This window comes from Haemaphysalis longicornis, unplaced genomic scaffold, assembly GCF_048455015.1.
Source record: "Haemaphysalis longicornis isolate Haplotype H1 unplaced genomic scaffold, Haemaphysalis longicornis Haplotype H1 scaffold_1, whole genome shotgun sequence".
NCBI lineage: Eukaryota > Metazoa > Arthropoda > Arachnida > Ixodida > Ixodidae > Haemaphysalis > Haemaphysalis longicornis.
In genome coordinates, this window is record NW_027526203.1 from 78,741,850 (window position 1) to 78,762,464 (window position 20,615).

The window sequence follows — 20,615 nt, forward strand, 5'->3', positions numbered from 1 at the left end:
TCTACGAAGCTTCCGATTGTTTTTCCCATTCTCTCTCACTACGCGGGGCGGTCCGGCGACGGCATTGTAGGCGAAAATAAATTAAGTTGACATTGAAAGATTGTTTCGGCTGTGTCGTCCTCCAGCTCTGTATAGTATAAGTTCGGCCTCTCAAGTTCCAACTTTGAAAAACAATAATTATATGCTACGATGATGTTTGCAAATAAATTTCTTGCAGCGAGAGTGTAGCAACCAAAAAAAAAATAAAGTTCCTTATGATAAATAGCAAAACTTTCGTAATAAAAAAAATGAGGCGTACAGAACGATTGTTGGTTTCGGCATGAGAGTGCATCACTTTAGGTTCCCCTCGTGTAGGCTTTACTAGGTGTAAATTTTACTACCTGCATGCCTTCGTACGTTTTTATTAAATAAGCCAAATCTTATTAGCTATTACTTAGTATTACACAGTAACAAAAAAGTAACGACGTTACTTTTTTTGCAGTAACTGTAACTGCAACTAGTTACTGTTGGAAAAATGGTAACTGTAACTGTAACAGAGTTACTTTTTTGGGTTAGGGAACTGTAACTGTAACACTTGCTTTTTTTCGGTAACGTGCCCATGACTTAGTTTGACCAACGTGCCGATGTGAGTAGACCAGCAAGCCCGATAGAAAAATTCCCGTTGGAACATGAAGTTTTGCCAAGGTTTGAAAAAAAAGAAGCTTTTTCTTCCTATGAAAGATTCAGAGTTCAGGTTGAATTTCACCCATCGCTGAATATAACAGTCCGGTTGACAAAATAATCTCCTCGTGCTCGATGGCGTTTATGCAGCCTATTCCTTGTGTTCCAGGGCCTGAGCTTTGGATTGCAGGTGGGGGAATGTCTCGGTGTCTTCGGCGTCAACGGCGCAGGCAAGACAACTACATTCCGTATCCTGACTGGAGAGTTGCTGCCACACAGCGGATAGGCCTTCATCGACTCCTTCTTACTACTTGGAAACACACGCGATGCAAGTGCGCAGCCTCTAGCGTGGCGTAGAACTGAATCAAATGTAGCAATTTCTTAAATTGAAGGCCAGCAGGCTACCAACGAAATATAATCCTTCCGCGTGCGCATTTGTGAGGAACAGCGCTTTAAAAATTTGGAACCCCTTTTATGGCGCAGTACCTCCCTCGTTCTTTTCCCACGCACTAGGCCGTTCAGTGAAATAAAGCTGTAAATGCGCCATCGAACACCTCGGACAGTAGAACTTATTGTGGATTCCTTCGCTAAGCCACTGAGTGAAGCCAACGCGTAGACACTGGTACTTAAATGCTCACATTTTACGACGTGAAATCATTACCAGCCAACTTTAGTGGAAGTGCGCACGCAGCCCCCGTCCGTCAAAGGTGTACGCGCAAGCATCCGCAAAACGAGCTCACAGAAAGCTTTCGGCGTGCGCTCGTTAGATATTCGCTGCGACACGTTCTATGCTCTGCGCACCAGAAAGGAATAAAACACTTAAGAAGAGATGCACAAAGTATTGCCTTTGGCTTTGATGCGTACTCTAGGGCGTGCATCTGAAAAATAAAACATAAGGAAAAGCTCATGCACCATAAATCTCGCCTGCAATTCCGCCTTCGGCTTCTGAGGAAGCAGTGTCACAGCAGCACGGACAATGGACCTGCAACAAGTGGCTGCCACAAGCTTAATGTCGATGCCCTAATCTCGAAAACAGGAGTTGAGAGGTAGAGGAGACGAGACTGCATTGTCTACTAATCGTAGGGTAACTGGAGCAAAAAAAAACAAACGGAATGCAACGCAGGAGTGGCAGGACCACTCGGAATTTTATTTCAAAGCGGGTGGAAAAATGTTGTGCCTTCCATTTTGTGAAAAAGGGTAACCAGTGGAGCTTTGCGAAATCCAAGGAGTGCACGAAACCAAATTGCTCTTTCTCTTTTGCGATATATCATGCTTTCCAGTTGTTCAGCTGAATGAAACTTAGGGGGACTAAAGCTTCATTCTAGAGGACGAACATGGGACAATTCGTTGAGCTGTCGCAGATGTACAGTAATTCCTCGTCATAACGAAGTCAGTGGGACAGCGAAAAAGTTCGTTATAAGCGGTATTTTCATATAAGGGACCACTCGAGAAAAGCTAAAGCAATTGAGCTTTAATTTCGCCACAACTGCGAAGAATAAAAACACAAGGTATTCAGCGAAGCAAAACTTTATTCGGGTGCAAAAAAAGGCAGTGAGCTTTGGCTGTTTCATGTTCTTTGCGCTAGCAACCCCGGGTCCTCCAATTGGACCAAGCAGTGACTGGCATCCGAACGCCTCGCAGACGTCTGAGCGAATGAGGAGGGGAAGGTGGTGGCCACTTTTATAGGGGGGAGGGGGGAGGGGGGGGAGCGGGCGTCACGGAACGCTGCGAGAGTTTCGCGCTGGAAAGCGCCGCAAATGCCGTGGCTCGAGTCTGAGATTGTGTCTGTTGAGCTGAAAAAACGATTAGCGGCTTATTGTGGGTACACAACGCAATCATGAAAAGTGACCGGTTTTGCACTAGGGGCTTTGCATGATCACTGGGCAATTTTTTTTCCGAGGTGTGCAACCGTGAAATTTGCAAAACAAGAGTTTTTCCTAGCCCCGCTGTCGATGACACTGCTAATTCTGCGCTTCGTGTGTCAGTGTTCGCGCACCGTCGCGTCCACGCCATTGACCAATGTCTACAAACAAAATTCAATCACCCTACCACGCATTTGGAACGTTTTTCTGAATCGAGCGTGACGGCTCGAGAAAATCGCCCGGGAAACACCAGCTTTTTATAACCCGCAATGTTTGCCACCTGACTCGCCGCTCGGTCGCCGCCGCTCGGCGACACCTCCGCGCTCGCCACTTCGCTCTAAGCGGCTCCAGCTCGTCCTGCGCTTCGAGTAATGCGACCTAAAATGCATGCGTTTGGGTTAGGACCTGAAGAAATTTCGAATAAAGCGATATTTCGAGTAAAGTGATTGCGTTATAACGAGGAATTGCTGTGTATGTGTTGATAGAAACAGGAATTTCGCAGTTTTTACCGCTTTAGTGTTAGCTATAGAATTATGAAAAGTACATAAAACTCGGCGGAATATTGTAGTCGTGTGAGCACGTAATTGTTATATTATTTACTTCGCGATAGTGCAGACAAAACAAGAGTTACAGCCGTTTTCTGGAACTACATTCCCTTCGTAGATGGCCACTTATGGAGAGGAGACCGGAATACGGATACATTTGCCCTTCAACTGACAACTAACTATAACGATGATAAGTAAATGAAACTCGGCGTAACAATAAGGTTCTCGTAGGCACCGACTTCAGACCGGTTTCTTTCAAGATACCTACGTTATATTGAGAGCTATGCAGCATTCTTGAGAAAGTTGACTTTGCTGCGAGATTAAATTTTGTCATAGCGACTTTGCTGCGTACTCCCCGTCACCGCTCGCGTTTTAAGTCAGAACCCAGCCTATCAGAGGTCCGCTGCAAAAACGTAGCCACGTTTACGACATTGGTGCGTGTGCGCAACCCGCGGAACAAAAGAAACATACGAGGGTATGAGAAACCAAGGCACGCTTTTACAGCTGAGCTGTTATGGGCTAGGCTATAGCTAAACTGCGTGCCTCGACAGGCTGTGTAGAAAAACGTCGCTTCGACAGAATCTCATCTTGCCGGAAAGCCAACTTTCTGGTGAGTGCTGTCAATTCAATTTAGGAATCAATATAAAAATGCTACGTGAACTGTCTGCTCGGACGACTCCATCGTAATGCCGAGTTTCCTGTGCTTGGGTACCTATCGTTCACAGTCAAGTACTGAACGTACAAAACTCCCGGCTGCTGTCAATACATGACCGTCAACGGAGGGAGTGTTGTTACGGAAGGCGGCTGTAACGCTTGCGTTGTCAAAACTATCGCCAAATAAGTTATATGACCATTAGCTGCAATGATTACTATACGAATATGCCGAGTTTTACCTAGCCGCTTTTCATAATTGTGTAGTTAACAATGAAGTTATAAATATTGTGGAATTCCCGTCTGCGGTCAATACATGCGCTTCTACTGGGGAGCGAAAAGGAGAACCACATGTTGGTCCGCAATACTAAAACTATAGTACGTCCAAGTGTAGTTGAACGAATCAACCAGGAAGTACGTTCAATCGCACATTACAAACACCGTGTTTGTTTTGTGCATTTCTCGGACTGAGCACAGCTCCGGTGGTCATCCTTTCTAACAGAGTGGAAGGGCACTGAAGTTTTGTTTGTATCCGTATCTGCCATCAGCCAGCGTGGAACGCTGTGCCCTGAGAACGACTCGACAGCCACCTGTTGTTCACGCCTACATATCCCCACTGTAATGGAATTTTCCAAGCTCCAGTGGCAATAGTCCTACAAAAAATAATGCGCCCCTCCGTTTAACGACGACGATGGTTGAACGCGAAGCTTTCTCGTAACGGGTTCTTCATGTTTCGTTTGAGTTTGGACTTGGTTTCGACCATGTCGAAGTGGAGCAGCCGGATTGACGCCGGCTTGAGAACACGAGGGACCCAACTTGCATTCCGGTCACGGGAAGCGTTTTTTTCTTTCATTTCACCCCCGATCATTCATCATCATAGGCACAGAAAGTTGGTTTTCCTGCAGGGCGTTTTCATGTTACAGGCGCCGTAAGCGGCAACACTAAAGCTTCGCTTTGAAAGGGGAAGCGAAGGGGGCCCCTTTCCAGACAGCCGGTTGGACAGAACAACGTTGGGATAGAGGGAAAGTGAGCGACACTGACGCCTACCTGCGCTCCAGCGAATGTGCAGGAGCCTGGATGCAAAAAGTGCTGCATCTTCCTACTGAACAATCCAACATACCGAGTTTGCCTTTAACACTGAGCCAACAGAGGAGGAGTGGGGGAGAGGGCGCACCTGGAACGGCTATTGCGGACGCCGAGGCACGCCGACAACGCCGGGTGACATCTTGAGTTAAAGAAATGCTCTGCATTTAAAATAAATAAATGTGTGCTTCAGCCTCTAAGGCACGCTATCTGCGCAGGCGCGATGCTCACTATGGCCGAGACTTGCGGCCTGCGGACACGGCGCGGCAAGTTATAGGCGCTAAAAGTAGTATAAAAAATTCCACCGGCAAGACAATTTTTTTCTGAGCAACATACTGCTTTATTCTGGTATAAAGCCTGCTCTTTACAAAAAAACAAACAAACCGGAAATGAGTCATGGCGAACCTTTGTGCAATGCCAGGAACGACCGCTCTTTTCGGTCGTAGGATGCACGCTTAGCTGAATGGTGGGATTTTGATCGTTGTCTCCGCTCCGACGTTCTTTTGAAGCAGCGTGGGCATTGTTGATGTGGAAGTTTGTTTGCCCCCCTGTCTTGCGTGCCCTACCGTAAAGCGCAGTGAAAGTAATGGGAATCTGGCTCGAGTTGAAAACCCGCAATGACTCCTAGGTTCCACAAAGCTGGTTCCGAATCGACGGTGAAATAAAGGTTCCGAACCAGGGCCGTACCCAGCAATTTTTTTCGGGGGGAGGGGGATTATGAATTTTGGGAAGGGGGTAGTTTTGCTGAAAGCTGCAGTAGGTATTGTTTACGTGCTGCCTGGAAAAGATTTCGGGAGGGGTTCAAACCCCAAACCCCCCCTCTGGGTACGGCCCTGTAGCGAACCGACCCTGGGCCATGATGGGTATTTTTTGCCTGGGCTGAGAAAAACCCTCCGTCCTGGGCCATCCATTAGCTTGTGATGGTTGTGTGAACGAGACAAGTCTTGTCGTATCGTTCGCATTGTTCGTCTCGTTCGCCTCATTCGCACTGGGTTCATCTCGATTTGCAACACCCGTCTGTTAAGGCGGGAACAAAGTAGTTATGCAGTTATATAGGTTGTTAGACCCAGCAGTGAAGGAAATGAAGAGAACTTCGAAAAACGTTGATTCCACAAAACTACTCCAAATGCCCTCGATATACCTTAATAAAATAACACAATGCGATGTTTCTAGCCAAAGAAGATACTAAATCAGTAGACGTTACATCTGAATCATTGTGGTATATAACAGGCAGCAGTGATTTCGAAGGCCAACTGTACTGAACATTTATACCTTTTGAAAACCTTATCATCCTGCAGTGTGCCTAAAAACGCTGCATGATACACAATAGGACAGCTGAAATACGCGCACGCATGGTGAGTACGGTCAACGAAAATCTGCGATTTTGAAATCAAAACTGAGAAAAGCCCAGCGAATACAGCCAGGCTGAAGTGCTGTTACAGCCGACGAGCGAGCGGCCTACCGGTCGAAGCAAGCGTGTGCGCAACCACTTCTACCCGCGCCAGCTCTATTGTGGGTGAGCGCGACCACGGGTGGCGCTGCGAAGCGCGCCTCCGTGACGTCAGCTTAGGGATTCTACCATTTGTCGTCTGCTTCACTCGAGCTCGCTCTCCCTGCTGTTTCTTTCCGCTGGGTTGACGTCTGATGCTTGTCGGCACCAGATTCTGCGTGTGCGTATCTCTTTATCATAATAATAGATTTAAAATCGCATACACTAGCTCAAGGCGTGAGTTAAAATATAGTTTTGGGTGCCGCCACGGAAGAAACATTTCCGGCGTCACCCCATTTCTTGCGGAGCCGGTACTATGCTGAGCGCGATGAGTGGGCGATAGTCGTCGGCTTCTGTATTAAGCAACTTTCGAATAAAAGGAACAGCCAGCTGCTAGTAACCGACAACAGCGAAAATACAAGACCAGAACACATTCCAGGCCTCCGGGGGTGTCTGCTCTGGCAGAAGGCATTACGATTTCCGGTAATCATATGTAAGTTAAAACAGTTTTTACAACCTTGCCGAACGGTCGAAAGTATTGTATCATAACACTTTACGTTGAAATTGCATGAAATTATGCCTACATGCACTACCGGCTGCAAAAACTGCATGTTGAGTTCCAAATAACCCACTGTGCATAGGCGCGTGCTGGTTTTATACCAGCCTTCTAACCAGTATGGAGGTTTACTAAGCAAAACGAGTTACGTCTACGGTAAAGATAAAACAACACTATGTTTGTTCAAACCTGGAGGGATATTTAGGTACATTTTCCACAGCCGTCCAAATATTCAGATGCGCGTTATAGGAAAACTGCACTCAAGAGGCGGAGGGACAAGAGGAGAAATCTTTATTTAACTTCAAAATCGAGCTGATTAGTGGGCCGGGTCATCAGTGCAGGACAAGAGGGTAATATTAATTTTCTTCAATTCATAGAAGCCCATCCCGAGCACACCAGGATTTGTTCTTTACGCCTGGAAGGGTTGGAAAACAATAAAGAGCTGCTTCGAATTTTTCAGTGGTTTCGATTCTTGTAATATATGCACGTATACAATTTAATGGGTTGTTTAGCGATTATATCGAACCTTCAACACCGTAATCATGTCATAATTGTTCGGGTATCGTTGCGTGTCACTTCTTTATGATAACGATGATTACGATAGAAATTCGGGGCACAAAAGCCGCCTTCGAGTGCTCTGTACAATGTTGTCAACCTTCTCATTGTATTTATTGTGAATAAAAACATGTGAATAAACAGAATGTGAATAAACAGCATGTGAATAAACAACACACGCTGCGGATATGCAGATTCTTGCAGGGAGCGATAACGAAAGCCAATTTGTGAAGAAGGGAATGTATGCCATACAGTGTTGCCATCGCTGGGCGTCAGACATCCGCTAAAAAGCAATAAAAAATCCACCAGATTCCGCTATATTCTAAAACATATCCGCTAAATGTCCGGCTAGGGCCTATTTTATTTAAAAAACAGTGTAATTTGGTAGGGGAAATACCTTTATCATTATTGAAAGCTCCCCAAAACTACGAGAGCTGAAATAACATATTGTCTCGTCGTCGACCGTTGCGTGTGCCTCCCGGAGTTGCTGCTTCTAGTTTCCCCGCCTAGGGCTTGGGATCTTCCCCTCGGCATATCTGTAGCGTCGCGGCGGCTAAGTGGAGCGTCGTTCCCTGGGGACGGTGATCGATATCGGCGGGACGGCGAGGGCGAGGCCTTTCGGCGAGCCGCGAGGAAGTCTTCGATTGCAGCAGGTCTTTGCCCGAAGCGAGGCCGGGAAGCAGCAGGAGAAAATCCGGGAAGGCCAACCTCGCGGTACGGGCAACGGCGGTAAACATGGCCTGCTTCGCCACAGTGGTAGCATAGGGGCCGGTTGTCACCGGTACGCCAGAGGTCAGTCTTCCGCACTTGTCCTCGGAATGAATTTCCCGACGGCCAGGGGCGTGTACCGGCGTCCGCTGCCTGGGGACAGACGTCGGCTTGCATACAGCTGGGCGCTGGGGCGCTCGCAGGAGGCGGTTGGCGACGCACTGCCGACGCATAGCCTGCTTGGAGCGGCTGTGGCTGTTGTTCCGGGGCTGCAAACGTTAAGGCCTGCCTGATTTCTTGGCGCACGATGTCGACGACTGATGCAGACGCCGGCCCGGACGGAACGAGTCCGTGCAGCTGCAACTCCTCCCGAACGATAGATCGGACGATCTGCCGCAGTGATCCATCGGGGGACGCAGCAGTCACCACAGTTCCAGTGGTGTTGGAGGATCTGCCGGCCCCAAGGTCGTACTGTCGGCACCGCTCCTGCAGGGCTCGCTCGATGGCTGTCGCCTGTTTGATGAAATCCTTTACAGTACGAGGAGGATTTCGCACGAGGCCAGAGAACAGCTGCTCTTTTACACCGTGCATTAGGTGTCGCAGCTTTTTCGGCTCGGACATATCGGGGTCGGCTCTCCGAAATAGGCGAGCCATGTCCTCCGCGAACATTGCGACCGTTTCGTTGGGTTTTCGAATTCGCGATTCCAGAAGTCGCTGGGCGAGCTCTCGGCGGTCTGTGCAGGCAAACGACTCCAGAAGCTCCCGCCGAAATTCATCCCACGTCGACAATTCAACCCTCGCCTCTCGGTTTTCATACCAGGTCCTGGCGCCGTCGTCCAGCGAGTAGTACACATGCCCAAGTTTTTGTTGAGGGTTTCACTGGTTAAACGACGCGACACGCTCAAACTGCTCCAGCCAGTCCTCGACGTCTTCGAACGCTTCACCACGGAAGACGGCAGGAGTGCGCGGCTGGTGAAGCGTTACCTGAGAGGCAACTGGTTGCGCCATTACTTGCGGTTGAAGCACTTGGCGTCTCGGCGCGTCGCTGGAAAGAAGGCCGTACTCAGGAGACAGGCCGAGATGGCGGCGGCTAATCCGATAAACCGGGGTGTCAACAAAGCGTGGCCGTACCGGGCTACCAGGAGGGGTACTGGACATCAGGTGGTTGTACGCAGCACCACCACCAGTGTAGCGTACAGCGAATGCGTGCTCCGGGTGGTAGGGGTTTTAATGAGGCACAAAAGAACAGCGACAGCCAGGGGTCTAATCTAAAGCTCGAGAGCCGAGGGACCGGGGCCAGCGCGCGCGATCCGAAGACGAAGATTCTGTTTCTTCTGCCTCGTCGTCGACCGTTGCGTGTGCCCTTCCTTATACAACACGTGACAATATAAAAACGTCTCACCAAGGAGTCTAACTAGAACACTTGGGGTCTCAGTGAAGCGGTGGTCGTCATTGGTCAACCTCATCACAGATGAGGCTTAAAGTTATAAATGTTCGCACTGACCCATACACCATCTCCATAGGACCGCTGATACTTGTTGAGGGACCAGAAAGGTGACTTGATTTCACATACGTTGCAGATGTCCCGATTCCACTAACAACTGCCGCCGGAATTTCGTAATCAAAACAATTTTTCTGGTGTCACTTAAGTCCCGCTCTTACGACGAGGGTGGCGTTTGTTGTTTCAGGCTTCAGCTTGTTCCTCAGCTTTGATTTTACTATGTTAAGCTGACTAAACGTCATCTCCACTTCTGCATTTGAATACGGCAGCACGAGCATCGACATGTGAAATCCGGCCATCTCGGTGAACGGGTTTTCGCCGCAGGCGTCCTTACAGGAGTGAACTTCACCAGAACGACTGCGTGGACGATATTTGCTTCCATTACAGGAGGGTGATTTTGCTCCACTGGTTTTGAATTTTTTCGGTTGCCTCAGAGCCGTCTTGAAACCTCACGGATTTGTTTGTCAGAAATAGGCAGAGAAAGTTAACAGGAGCCCTCCTACCCTCTGAAGTTAAGCAATTTCTGCATTTTTAGAAGGCATGGAAATGGTTTCTTGCAAGGCGATTTTGAACCGCTGCACTGCGTGAGGTATCCGCCAGAAATCCGCTATGTATAAAAATGGCCCGTCCAAAAATCCACCAGCCGCTTGAGTAACTTTTTCCCCGCCAGAATAAAACAAAATCCGCCAGATTTAGCGAAAAATCCGCTAAATTGGCATCACTGATGCCATACAGCCTAAAGAAAATATCCACACAATCTTTTATGAGCCCCGGAAACATCCCCAAACATACTAATAAGACGGTTTATATGGAGCATAAAAATTAATGCATTGGGCAAAGAAAAAAATACGTTCATCTGTTACAACTCAATCACAAAAGGAATAGGAGACAGCCGCTTTATTTCTTGCCGTGCAATGTGCGTGCAGGGGCTCGCTGCTTGGTACGAAGCAATATACTATTGAGTCTTCATAAAAGAATCTAAAAAATACTCTACGGAAGCGTACGGATTTTGAATACTTATGGAGGAGGTCAGAGCGCTGAACCTCGCGAATAAGCTAGGAAGAACGAGTTACACACGATCTTTTGACCGATGCTCTCAAGAAAGTTCTCTCTTTCTCCTCGTGTGTTGTAATTTGCTGAGGATACAGTTTAAATTATTCACATCTGTCAGAAGCTGGCAGAAATTACTGAATTACTAGAAATACGCTTTTTCATGCACTACAACATCAAAGCGGGCGGTTTCTAGCACAGGCACTGCTGCCCCTCACAAGAGGAGTGTAGCAGACGACAACGGCGCGAGTCCCTAAGCCTACGTCAGAGCCAGGGGTCGCTATTCAAATATCTCACCGCCAATAATAGAAACGAACAAAGTGGAACTCGACCGGTTCTCCTGGCTTGCCGGCGGACCAAGCACCCGGACAGCCTGAATGTCACTTCCAATTCATGGCTGTTTGTGCGATCCGCAAGCAGGTGCAGCGTCCTCTGGTACGGAACTACTTTAAACGTTTCGAACGTATTAACGAAGCATTTCGTTCGGCTACCTCTCAGTTCCGCTGGGTTGGGGGTACGAACTGTACGTTCAATATATATTTGACCAAGGAGAAATACTATTGCAGTTGCCCTTCGAAGGAGTAGTGACAAGAAGTTTGAAAACTGAGATAGCTGTGTAAAATGCTTCCTTTTTATCAGGAGATTTCTCCCAGCAACTGTCAACAGTAGCCGTTCAGCATAACATATTTTGAACCCATTTTAGTCTCCGCCCGCACCGGAAACCCCAAAGCGGGCCAGCATGACATCATCTGCTACTTGCCCCAAACTGCCGACGTCGGGGCTACCGTGACGTAGCCGACGCGCTGGCTGCAGTGGCGCGCTCTGATACACCGTGTGTATACGTCATGGGTTTGGGACTGACGTCATGCTGCCCGGGCGCGCGGGGATGGTGAAGACCTCGGCCGGTCTGGGCGAGCGCGTGCGCTCACTTGCCCGCGCGTCCCGACCGGCAGCGGTGCGACAAGAATGGTGACGTCAGGTGCTACCTCCTGTCATGGCGGCCGCTCGGCGTTTGTTTTGTCGAAACCGAAACTGACACGAATAAACGACGCCGTAAATGTTTGTTTACGCTTCGATCGACCGTCTAATGTGCCATTCTATGATTAGTGGGCTTATAGGCGCCCATAGCCATACCTCAGCAAAGTTGGCGCGGCTCACTCAAACTCACTCACAACTTTTTTTTCCGAATCACCACTCACTCAAACTTAAACTCAATGCTGAGCAGCACATCTGCGCTCACTCAAACTCAAACTCACATTGAGCGCAAAACTCAGAACTCACTCGGACTCAAAACTCAAAATGTACTCAGAACTCAAAATGTACTCAAACTCAAAATGTAATCAAAACTCAAAATGTACTCAAAGCTCAAAATGTACTCAAACTCAAAATGGACACAAAACTCAAAATGGGCTGAGAACTCAAAATGAATTCAGAACTCAAATGGCCTCACAGAGATTGCGACAGTGAGAGAGTGAGAGTGAGAGTGTGAGAGTGTTCGATTCCCGGCCGCGGCGGCCGCTTTTCTGATGGAGGCGAAAAGCAAAAACGCCCGTGTGTACGAGATTTCGGCGCACGTTAAAGATCCCCAGGTGGTCAAAATTAAACCGGAGCCCTCCACTACGGCGCGCCTCATCACCTGCGTTGCGTCGGCGCGTTAAACCCTACAATCAATCAATCAATCAATCAATCAATCAATCAATAGGGACATTTTTTTTACCTGAACTGGTGCAGATTAGTGCAGTGTCGTGCAGACCAGTGCAGAATGCTACTGGGGATATCAATTAGTAAAAAAAATGAACATATGCTGCACTGCTTGCACCAGTGCAGCCAGTTCAGGCAAAAAAAATGCCTCTAATGTGAGAGTGAGAGTTAGAGTGAGAGTGAGAGGGAGAGTGAGTGTGAGAGTAAGTGTGAGAGTGTGAGTGTGAGAGTGTGAGTGTGACAGTGAGAGTGTGAGTGAGAGTGCGAGTGTGAGTGAGAATGGGAGTGAGAGTGCGAGTGTGAGTGAGAGTGAGAGTGGGAGTGTGAGTGAGAGTGAGAGTGACTGAGAGTGTGAGCGTGAGTGTGAGTGAGAGTTAGAGTGTGAGTGTGTGACTGAGAGTGAAAGTGAGAGTGTGAGTGAGTGAGAGTGAGTAAGAGTGAGAGTGAGAGTGTGAGTGTTAGTGTGAGTGTGAGTGTGAGTTGAGTGTGAGTGTGAGTGGAGTGAGAGTGAGAGTGAGAGTGAGAGTGTGAGTGAGGGTGAGAGTGTGAGTGTTAGTGTGAGTGTGAGTGTCAGTTGAGTGTGAGTGTGAGTGGAGTGAGAGTGAGAGTGTGAGTGAGAGTGACTGAGAGTGTGAGTGTGAGTGAGAGTGAGAGTGAGAGTGTGAGTGTGTGACTGAGAGTGAAAGTGAGAGTGTGAGTGAGTGAGAGTGTGAGTGTTAGTGTGAGTGGAGTGTGAGTGACAGTGGGAGTGAGAATGAGAGTGCGAGTGTGAGTGAGAGTGAGAGTGTGAGTGAGAGGGAGAGTGACTGAGAGTGTGAGTGTGAGTGAGAGTGAGAGTGAGAGTGTGTGATTGAGAGTGAAAGTGAGAGTGTGAGTGAGTGAGAGTGAGTAAGAGTGAGAGTGTGAGTGTGAGTGTGAGTTGAGTGTGAGTGTGAGTGTGAGTGGAGTGAGAGTGAGAGTGAGAGTGAGAGTGTGAGTGAGGGTGAGAGTATGAGTGTGCCTGTGAGTGAGAGTGAGAGTGACAGTGTGAGTGTGAGAGTGACAGTGAGAGTGAGAGCGTGAGTGAGAGTGAGAGTGTGAGTGAGAGTGAGAGTGAGAGTGTGAGTGTGAGTGTGAGTCTGGGTGTGAGTGAGAGTGAGAGTGTGAGTGTGAGTGTGACTGAGAGTGAGAGTGAGAGTGTGAGTGAAAGTGAGAGTGAGAGTGTGAGTGTGAGTGAGAGTGAGAGTGTGAGAGTTAGAGTGAGAGTGTGAGTGTGAGTCTGGGTGTGAGTGAGAGTGAGAGTGTGAGTGTGAGTGTGACTGAGAGTGAGAGTGAGAGTGAGAGTGTGAGTGTGAGTGAGAGTGAGAGCGTGAGTGAGAGTGAGAGTGCGAGTGAGAGTGAGAGTGAGAGTGTGGGTGTGACTGAGAGTGAGAGTGAGAGTGAGAGTGTGAGTGTGAGTGAGAGTGAGAGTGAGAGTGAGAGTATGAGTATGAGTGTGAGCGTGAGTGTGAGTGTGAGTGTGAGTTGAGTGTGAGTTGTGTGAGTGTGAGTGAGAGTGATAGTGTGAGAGTGAGAGTGAGAGTGTGAGTGTGAGCGTGAGTGTGAGTGTGAGTTGAGTGTGAGTGTGAGTGAGAGTGAGAGTGAGAGTGTGACTGAGTGGAGAGAGGGTGAGAGCGTGAGTGTGAGTGAGTGTGAGTGTGTGATAGTGTGAGTGTGAGTGTGAGTGAGAGTGAGAGTATGAGTGTGAGTGTGAGTATGAGTGAGAGTGAGAATGAGAGTGTGAGTGTGAGTGTGAATGAGAGTAAGAGTAAGAGTAAGAGTGAGAGTGTGAGTGTGAGAGAGTGAGAGTGAGAGTGTGAGTGAGAGTGTGAGTGAGAGTGAGAGTGAGTGAGAGTGAGGGTGAGCGTGAGAGTGTGAGTGAGAGTGTGAGTGAGAGTGTGAGTGAGAGTGAAAGCGTGAGTGTGGAGTGAGAGTGATAGTGTGAGTGAGAGTGAGAGTCTGAGTGAGAGTGAGATTGTGAGTGTGAGTGCGAGTTGAGTGTGAGTGAGAGTGTGAGTGAGAGTGTGAGTGTTTGAGAGTGTGAGAGTGTGAGAGTGACTGTGAGAGTGTGAGTGTGAGTGGGAGTGTGAGTGAGAGTGTGAGTGTGAGCGAGAGTGTGAGTGTGAGTGAGAGTGAAAGTGTGAGTGTGAGTGTGAATGAGTCAGTGAGTGTGAGTGAGTGTAAGTGTGAGTGAGCGAGTGAGCATGTGAGTGTGAGTGTGAGTGTGTACCTTTTTCTATATACCTTTTGCTATATCCTCATAATTATAACCAGAAAGCATTTTTATATTTGTCCAACGTGATCCCCCTCGACGAGACCTTTAATTTGATACCCCACACACCCTAGCAGGGTCATATGGTATTAATACCAGTCAAAATAACCATGACTCTCACAACTGTAACCAGGACGCATTATTTAGGTGTCCGACATGATTCCCCTAACTGGAACCTTCAATTTGACGCCCCACATGCTTCAGCGGCCTCACCTTGAATTTAACTCAATCTATGACTCATAATGACTATCTCATGATTCGAACTACGAAGTCTTTTTTTAATTGTACCACATAATTCCCCTCGTCAAGACCGTAAGTTTAATACCCATAATAATCAGGAAGCACGTGATTACCCTCATCGAGACCTTTAATTTGATACGCCACACGCCCTAGCGTCATGAACTTGAATTTTAACCGAATCTATGACTTACCATGACTACCTTATGATATATCCATAATTCATTTTCGTCCCGAATGATTCCCCACATCGAGACCTTGAATTTGATTCCCCACATGCGCTCGCAGCGTCATTTTGAATTTTAACCCAATCTATGACTCATTATGACTGCCTGATGACCACAATCGATAAGCATTTTTTTATTTACCCCACTTGATTCCGTTAATCTGGACCTTTCATTTGATACCGTACACGCCTTAGCCTCATCAGTTTCACTTTTCACCCAATCTAATGTGGTCATTATTCTGTCTTAAGGGGCGCTGCCCAGTCAATTCCGCTAATTCATTTGAAACAGCAGAAACGACAGCCCCCGCCCCCATTTCCCCCCGGCTCTCACCTCTTCCTTTGTGACCCCTAGTATATCAAGCCGTTAACAGTAGCAGGCGAGCACCAAGCACGCCAGCGCCGCCGTGTGCTTTCCAACCACCCTTTCCCACGCTCTTAGTGGATCCGTCAGGAGGAAAAGTTAAGACAACCCTTTTTTATAACCTCACCAGTCAATTATCACTCACGCGCCCAGCCGCGAAAATTAGGTATACAGCAAGTGCTTATGGCCATGAAAATTCCACAAGAAACTAAAAAAAATCAGGCACCCCCTCCCTCCCACCCGATCATGCAGATCGCGATTGGTGCCGTACCTGCAGGTAACCTGAATTCTGAGCCCACAGTGACGCATGAAACTTAACAGCCTCCGTAGCTGCCTGCTAGGCTACTCATATGTACTCAAACTCAAAATGGACTCAAAACTCCTATGATCTCAGAACTCAAAATGTACTCAAAACTCAATGTGTAATCAAACACAAAATGTTCTCAAACTCAAATTGTACTCAGAACTCAAAATGGACTCAAACTCAAAATGAACTCAAACTCATAATGTACTCAGAACTCAAAATGGACTCAGAACTCAAAATGGACTCAGACTCAAATTGTACTCAGAACACAAAATGGACTCAAACTCAAAATGCAATCAGAACTCAAAATAGACTCAAACTCAAAATGTACTCAGAACTCAAAATGGACTCAAACCCAAAATGTACTCAGAACTCAAAATGGACTCAAACTCAAAATGTACTCAGAACTCAAAATGGACTCAGAATTCACTAGGTCTCAGGCGTACTCAAACTCAATCAGACTCAAACTCATTCGGAATCACTCGGCTCAAACTCACTCAAGCTCAAACTCACCATGCCACACTAGCCTCGCGCTCACTCAAACTCAAACTCACGCGTGAGTTTGAGTCCAAATGAGTCTGAGTGAGTGGACTCATGAGTGAGTTCGCCGACCTCTGCCCATAGCAGAGAAAAAAAAGTAACACGATAATTTCATGTCAGTATTCCTTTAAGGCGAATGGCTTGACAACTTCTTCAACGATGGCCATGGGATTTGCTAAAATGATAATAAAACTATGCGAATTGCTTGGAACAGTGCGATGCGACGTGCGGTGCGAATTGCGATGCGAATTGGAAAGCGAATTGCTTGAAACAATTCCCACCAGGATCATCCGCTATAGGTCAAAAGCATATTTCTGCAATGTTTCATAATACCAAATACTTAAAGAGCAGGGTTCATAAGGACATTGGAATGATCGTGATTTTTTATACCAAGCATGTCTGGTGTCAGTCCTACTAAGTATGACGGCGTGCTCACGTGCTGTACAGGTGGGAAGGAGATATAGGAAATATGTCATGCACTGGCACCTTCCTATATTCGTTCCGCATATATGTTCGAATCAGTGACAAACTACTAAATCGATAACACAACGAACTGAAAGCGGAGGCTAAACGTGTTGGCGAGAGTGGCTTTGATTAAGTCTAACGAGACACACTCCATTAAGGAAAGGTTTGCCATGGCTAAATGGGCGAGCTATTGTCTCCAAGAAATCTGCAAACGTTTGAATATTATGCCGTTATTGGCTGTTTAATGTGTGTACATTAAGAAGCCAATAACCTTAATGCCCCTACAGCCAAAAAATGTCCTTAAAAATGCACATTTTCAACTCGCACAAGCCGCGCAAGAATTACGAGCTCCTCTACAAATGCAGGGTCCTGCCTAAACTGACACATGCGCTCGGCGTCTTGGGCAAAAACTGCTCTATTTATGGACACTAGTCCTGCCTAGCATTCAAACATTATTTACAAACATAATCTTTGCCAGGAACACACGGTGGGGGCGGGGGGGGGTCCCATTGTTCACACGCGCATTATCATCCATAATGCGTTTTAGATGCTTTTTTGTGGTTTTTAACGAGTACTGAGTTGTATACTGTATCCAGGATTATCTTGACGCATGCGCTCAGCGTCTTAGGCGATAACTGCCCGGGTATTTCGTTTACGGCACGAAATTTTCTAATCAACTAGGGGCTAACAGCTTGCTGTGAAAATTCAAATGACCTCACTGAGACAGGTAGGAGGCACACATAATCCAAGCACGCTGCTGTTTTTTCAGCGTGTGGTTTCTAACTTCCTGCTTACGATATAGGATGTATGTATAGTAAATATATGTAGAAAGTATATCTATCGGGTTGAACACTTGCAAACACCATGACGAAACCTTCAAAAAGCACTACCCTGAAAAATTGAAGACAGACAGATCAAGAGGACCAGCGCTACTCTCACCTGAAATTCAATCAAGAGAAACGAAGAACGTACAACCTCCCAGTGACCAGATGACGCATGCGTCAGAAAAAATACAGATAGGGTCAACCCAAATAAAAGCAATCCCAACTATTACAAATACAAAATATGCGGATCACTAACTGCCGGTATAGGCAATCTCAATCGTGTGCAAGGAAATAGAAGCCTGACTAACAGAATTTTTACATCTCCGGCTTATCTGGAACGATTCGGCTATCTCGTTAGCAATTTGGTGTGCATGTTTAAACACAATTTTTCTGTTACCAAATCACGAGGGAGACACAATCTTTGTAAAAAAATTCTAGGCTTGGCTTAGAAAATGGACAAAGACTGTACAGGCGTGACTACGGATTAGGAGTGCATGCAGCACTGCAATACTTGAGTGCGATCATCAAGAATCGTAGTGCGCGTATCTGCAATGCTTGAGTGAATATAGCTCTGCACCGGGTGAACGGGCACCAGGTGACGAGCGTTCGTTAATAGCGGAAAGGTTCTATTGCTTATGGAGTTTGCTTTAATCCACGAAAAGACATTTTCTCTATCCTTTCTAACTCATTTTGGCCTCCTCAGGGAGAAGAGATGGTTCCACAAGATGAAGTTAGGTCTGAATCCCATGCGTTACCCCCGTAAAATTGAGTTGTCGGTACACATGATAACACATATGTTAGACCGAAAGTTACAAGTTAACGCCGTAATTGTGCCTGTGTCTTGTTTGGAGGAGTGCATTTCTGTTCAAATGACAGCGTCTCGTCAGCATTGCAGGGCAGTTGAAGAATAAACAGGTCGTTAATACAGCCACACTTCAGTTTAATTTATTTCACTACGCTTCTACCGATGAGTTTTTAACAGCATGGTGTCTTTATTTCAGTAACGCCTCCAAGCTTTGTTATCGAAAATCGTACGGGTTAAGCAACGACACAGAGGGTCCGGTTGCCCAACGTGGTAACCTGTTTGCTTTTTTTCTTTGCACTGCTTAAACCACACCTGGTACTCGGCTGCTGACTTCCAGTTTTACATCATATCACCGATCATTATCTACGCTCTTTACAGGTAAGATGTACAAATTTTCCACCAACATCCGGGAGGAGCGCATTCGAAGAAGTTTTTGCTTTTACGAGCCACTCTCAACGCGTCGCTCCTCACAACCATTCACCGCCTAGCGCGTAGAGGTGAGCCTGATCCCGACCAGTTTAAAGGGACACTGAAGTGAATTTGTCAAGCTCCCGTTTTTGCTTGCACTGCGTAGACTGGCTCAAATTAGCACACTTTTCATCGTTTATCCGGTTGACAAATCGGTAATTATTTTACAAAGCGCGAAAGAAGAAAAACTACCATGCGCGGTTTGCGGCGGCCGCACCAACTAAGCTGTGACGTTGGGAAGAGGGGGCATCGTGATTGGACGATGCCCAAGGTTAGCAATCAAATAAGTTTCGGTTTCGGTTTCGGTTTCGGTTCTTTAAAACAACATGTTTGACATCCGATGGCGTCGTTGGATGGGTATTTTCAATATCCCAGTAATCGTAGTACCGCGCTTCTGCCATGTTGTCGGTTGTAAAATGCATAAGATAAGCCTCCCAGGACGGCTTGGAATCGTACCATTCCCTAGCCGAGGCCTACGCAGTGCATGAACGCCCTCCGCGTCCCCGCAGACGCACAAATGCATGCGCTTTTCCCCCATATTTGGAGCTTGCCTCACTCACGCCTGTATCGTAAAAAGCGTGTTCACAGCAGACCAAGGGTCTGTTGATTCTGGCCTGTGCCCACTGCCCACAAGCAGTCGCTGCTTATGGCAACAACACGTCAACGCGAACTCGCTAGCGCGCCAGTGCCAGGCTGCGCGAGTTCTGCGGACTAGTTCGTGGAGCAGTGAACGTTGCGGCCCCAAAAAAGGTGAACTCAGTATAGAAAACATCGGCGAAAAACAAAAAAGTTACCTTATAAAAAAAAAAAGCTTCTACCGGCGGGGATTCGAACTTGTGCCGGGCAAAACACTTCCGCTGATATACCTAGCGCACCAGACCACAAGGCCACGGGCGAGAGCGCTGATGGCGGTCCAAATATTAGGTATATAATGTATAACCAGTTTACACTTTTATTCAGTTTTAGTATTTCAAGCAGCTTAGGTGACTATTTGTTTTGTTGCGCTCGTGCAGCAAGCGTCCCCCGAGTTTCCACAATAGCTCAGTCTAGGAATTGCATTTCTTAGACGGAAAAGTGTTCGCAGATGCGTAGTCGTGCTGCTGACCGCTGTGCTTGTTCGCCCAGCGCAAAAAAGTGTTTCCCGCACCCTAGTTTACGCTGTACGGTAAACATATCAGTTGATTTTATTTCCTTAGTACCTACATTGACTTCACTGACCCTTCTAACCCTTCAAGAGGCCTTATATTTTCCTACTGGCGTACCAGTCAGCGAAGCGTCACATGTGCGCTTCTGCAGCGCTTGTGTGAAGCGACCTTGACTTGGAGCTAGATACAGAGTACAAACTAACGAAGTAAAGAAAGGCACATTCTTCCATTCACAAACGTGTTGTGGCTTAGTTTCAACTGATCGAGCGAATTGCCATGACCCTTCGGCGGCCGGCGGACTAAACATTGGGCCGACTGATTCGGTCGCGGAAGGTCGGCGAGCCGTGCAGTAGCGCAGCCAATTGCCAGCTCCTCTCCTGCTGACGTCACACGAAAGCGCCAAAGAAAATGGGCGAGAGTGCAGAGAGGAGGACAGCATTTTCGAATTGATTTTTCTACTAAATAAATTCGCGTAAACGCGCTCAGAGTGGTCGAAACAGGGCCTAAGGACCCCGGACTACAATTTGCGCTCGTAATCCCGCATTGTTTACAAATCACTTCAGTGTCCCTTTAAGGGAGATTGTATAAG

At 47.3% G+C, this 20,615-nt stretch overlaps 1 protein-coding gene across 1 annotated transcript in view; it reads right to left on the reverse strand.

The window, feature by feature from the left end:
• Window positions 1-9,116: 9,116 nt before the first annotated feature.
• Window positions 9,117-20,615, reverse strand: part of LOC144137572 (uncharacterized) — a 51,563-nt gene continuing 40,064 nt past the window's right edge. The window contains exon 7 of the mRNA XM_077669532.1: window positions 9,117-9,154. Within this exon, the coding sequence (XP_077525658.1) occupies window positions 9,117-9,154 (38 nt within the window). The remainder of the gene's footprint in view (window positions 9,155-20,615) is intronic.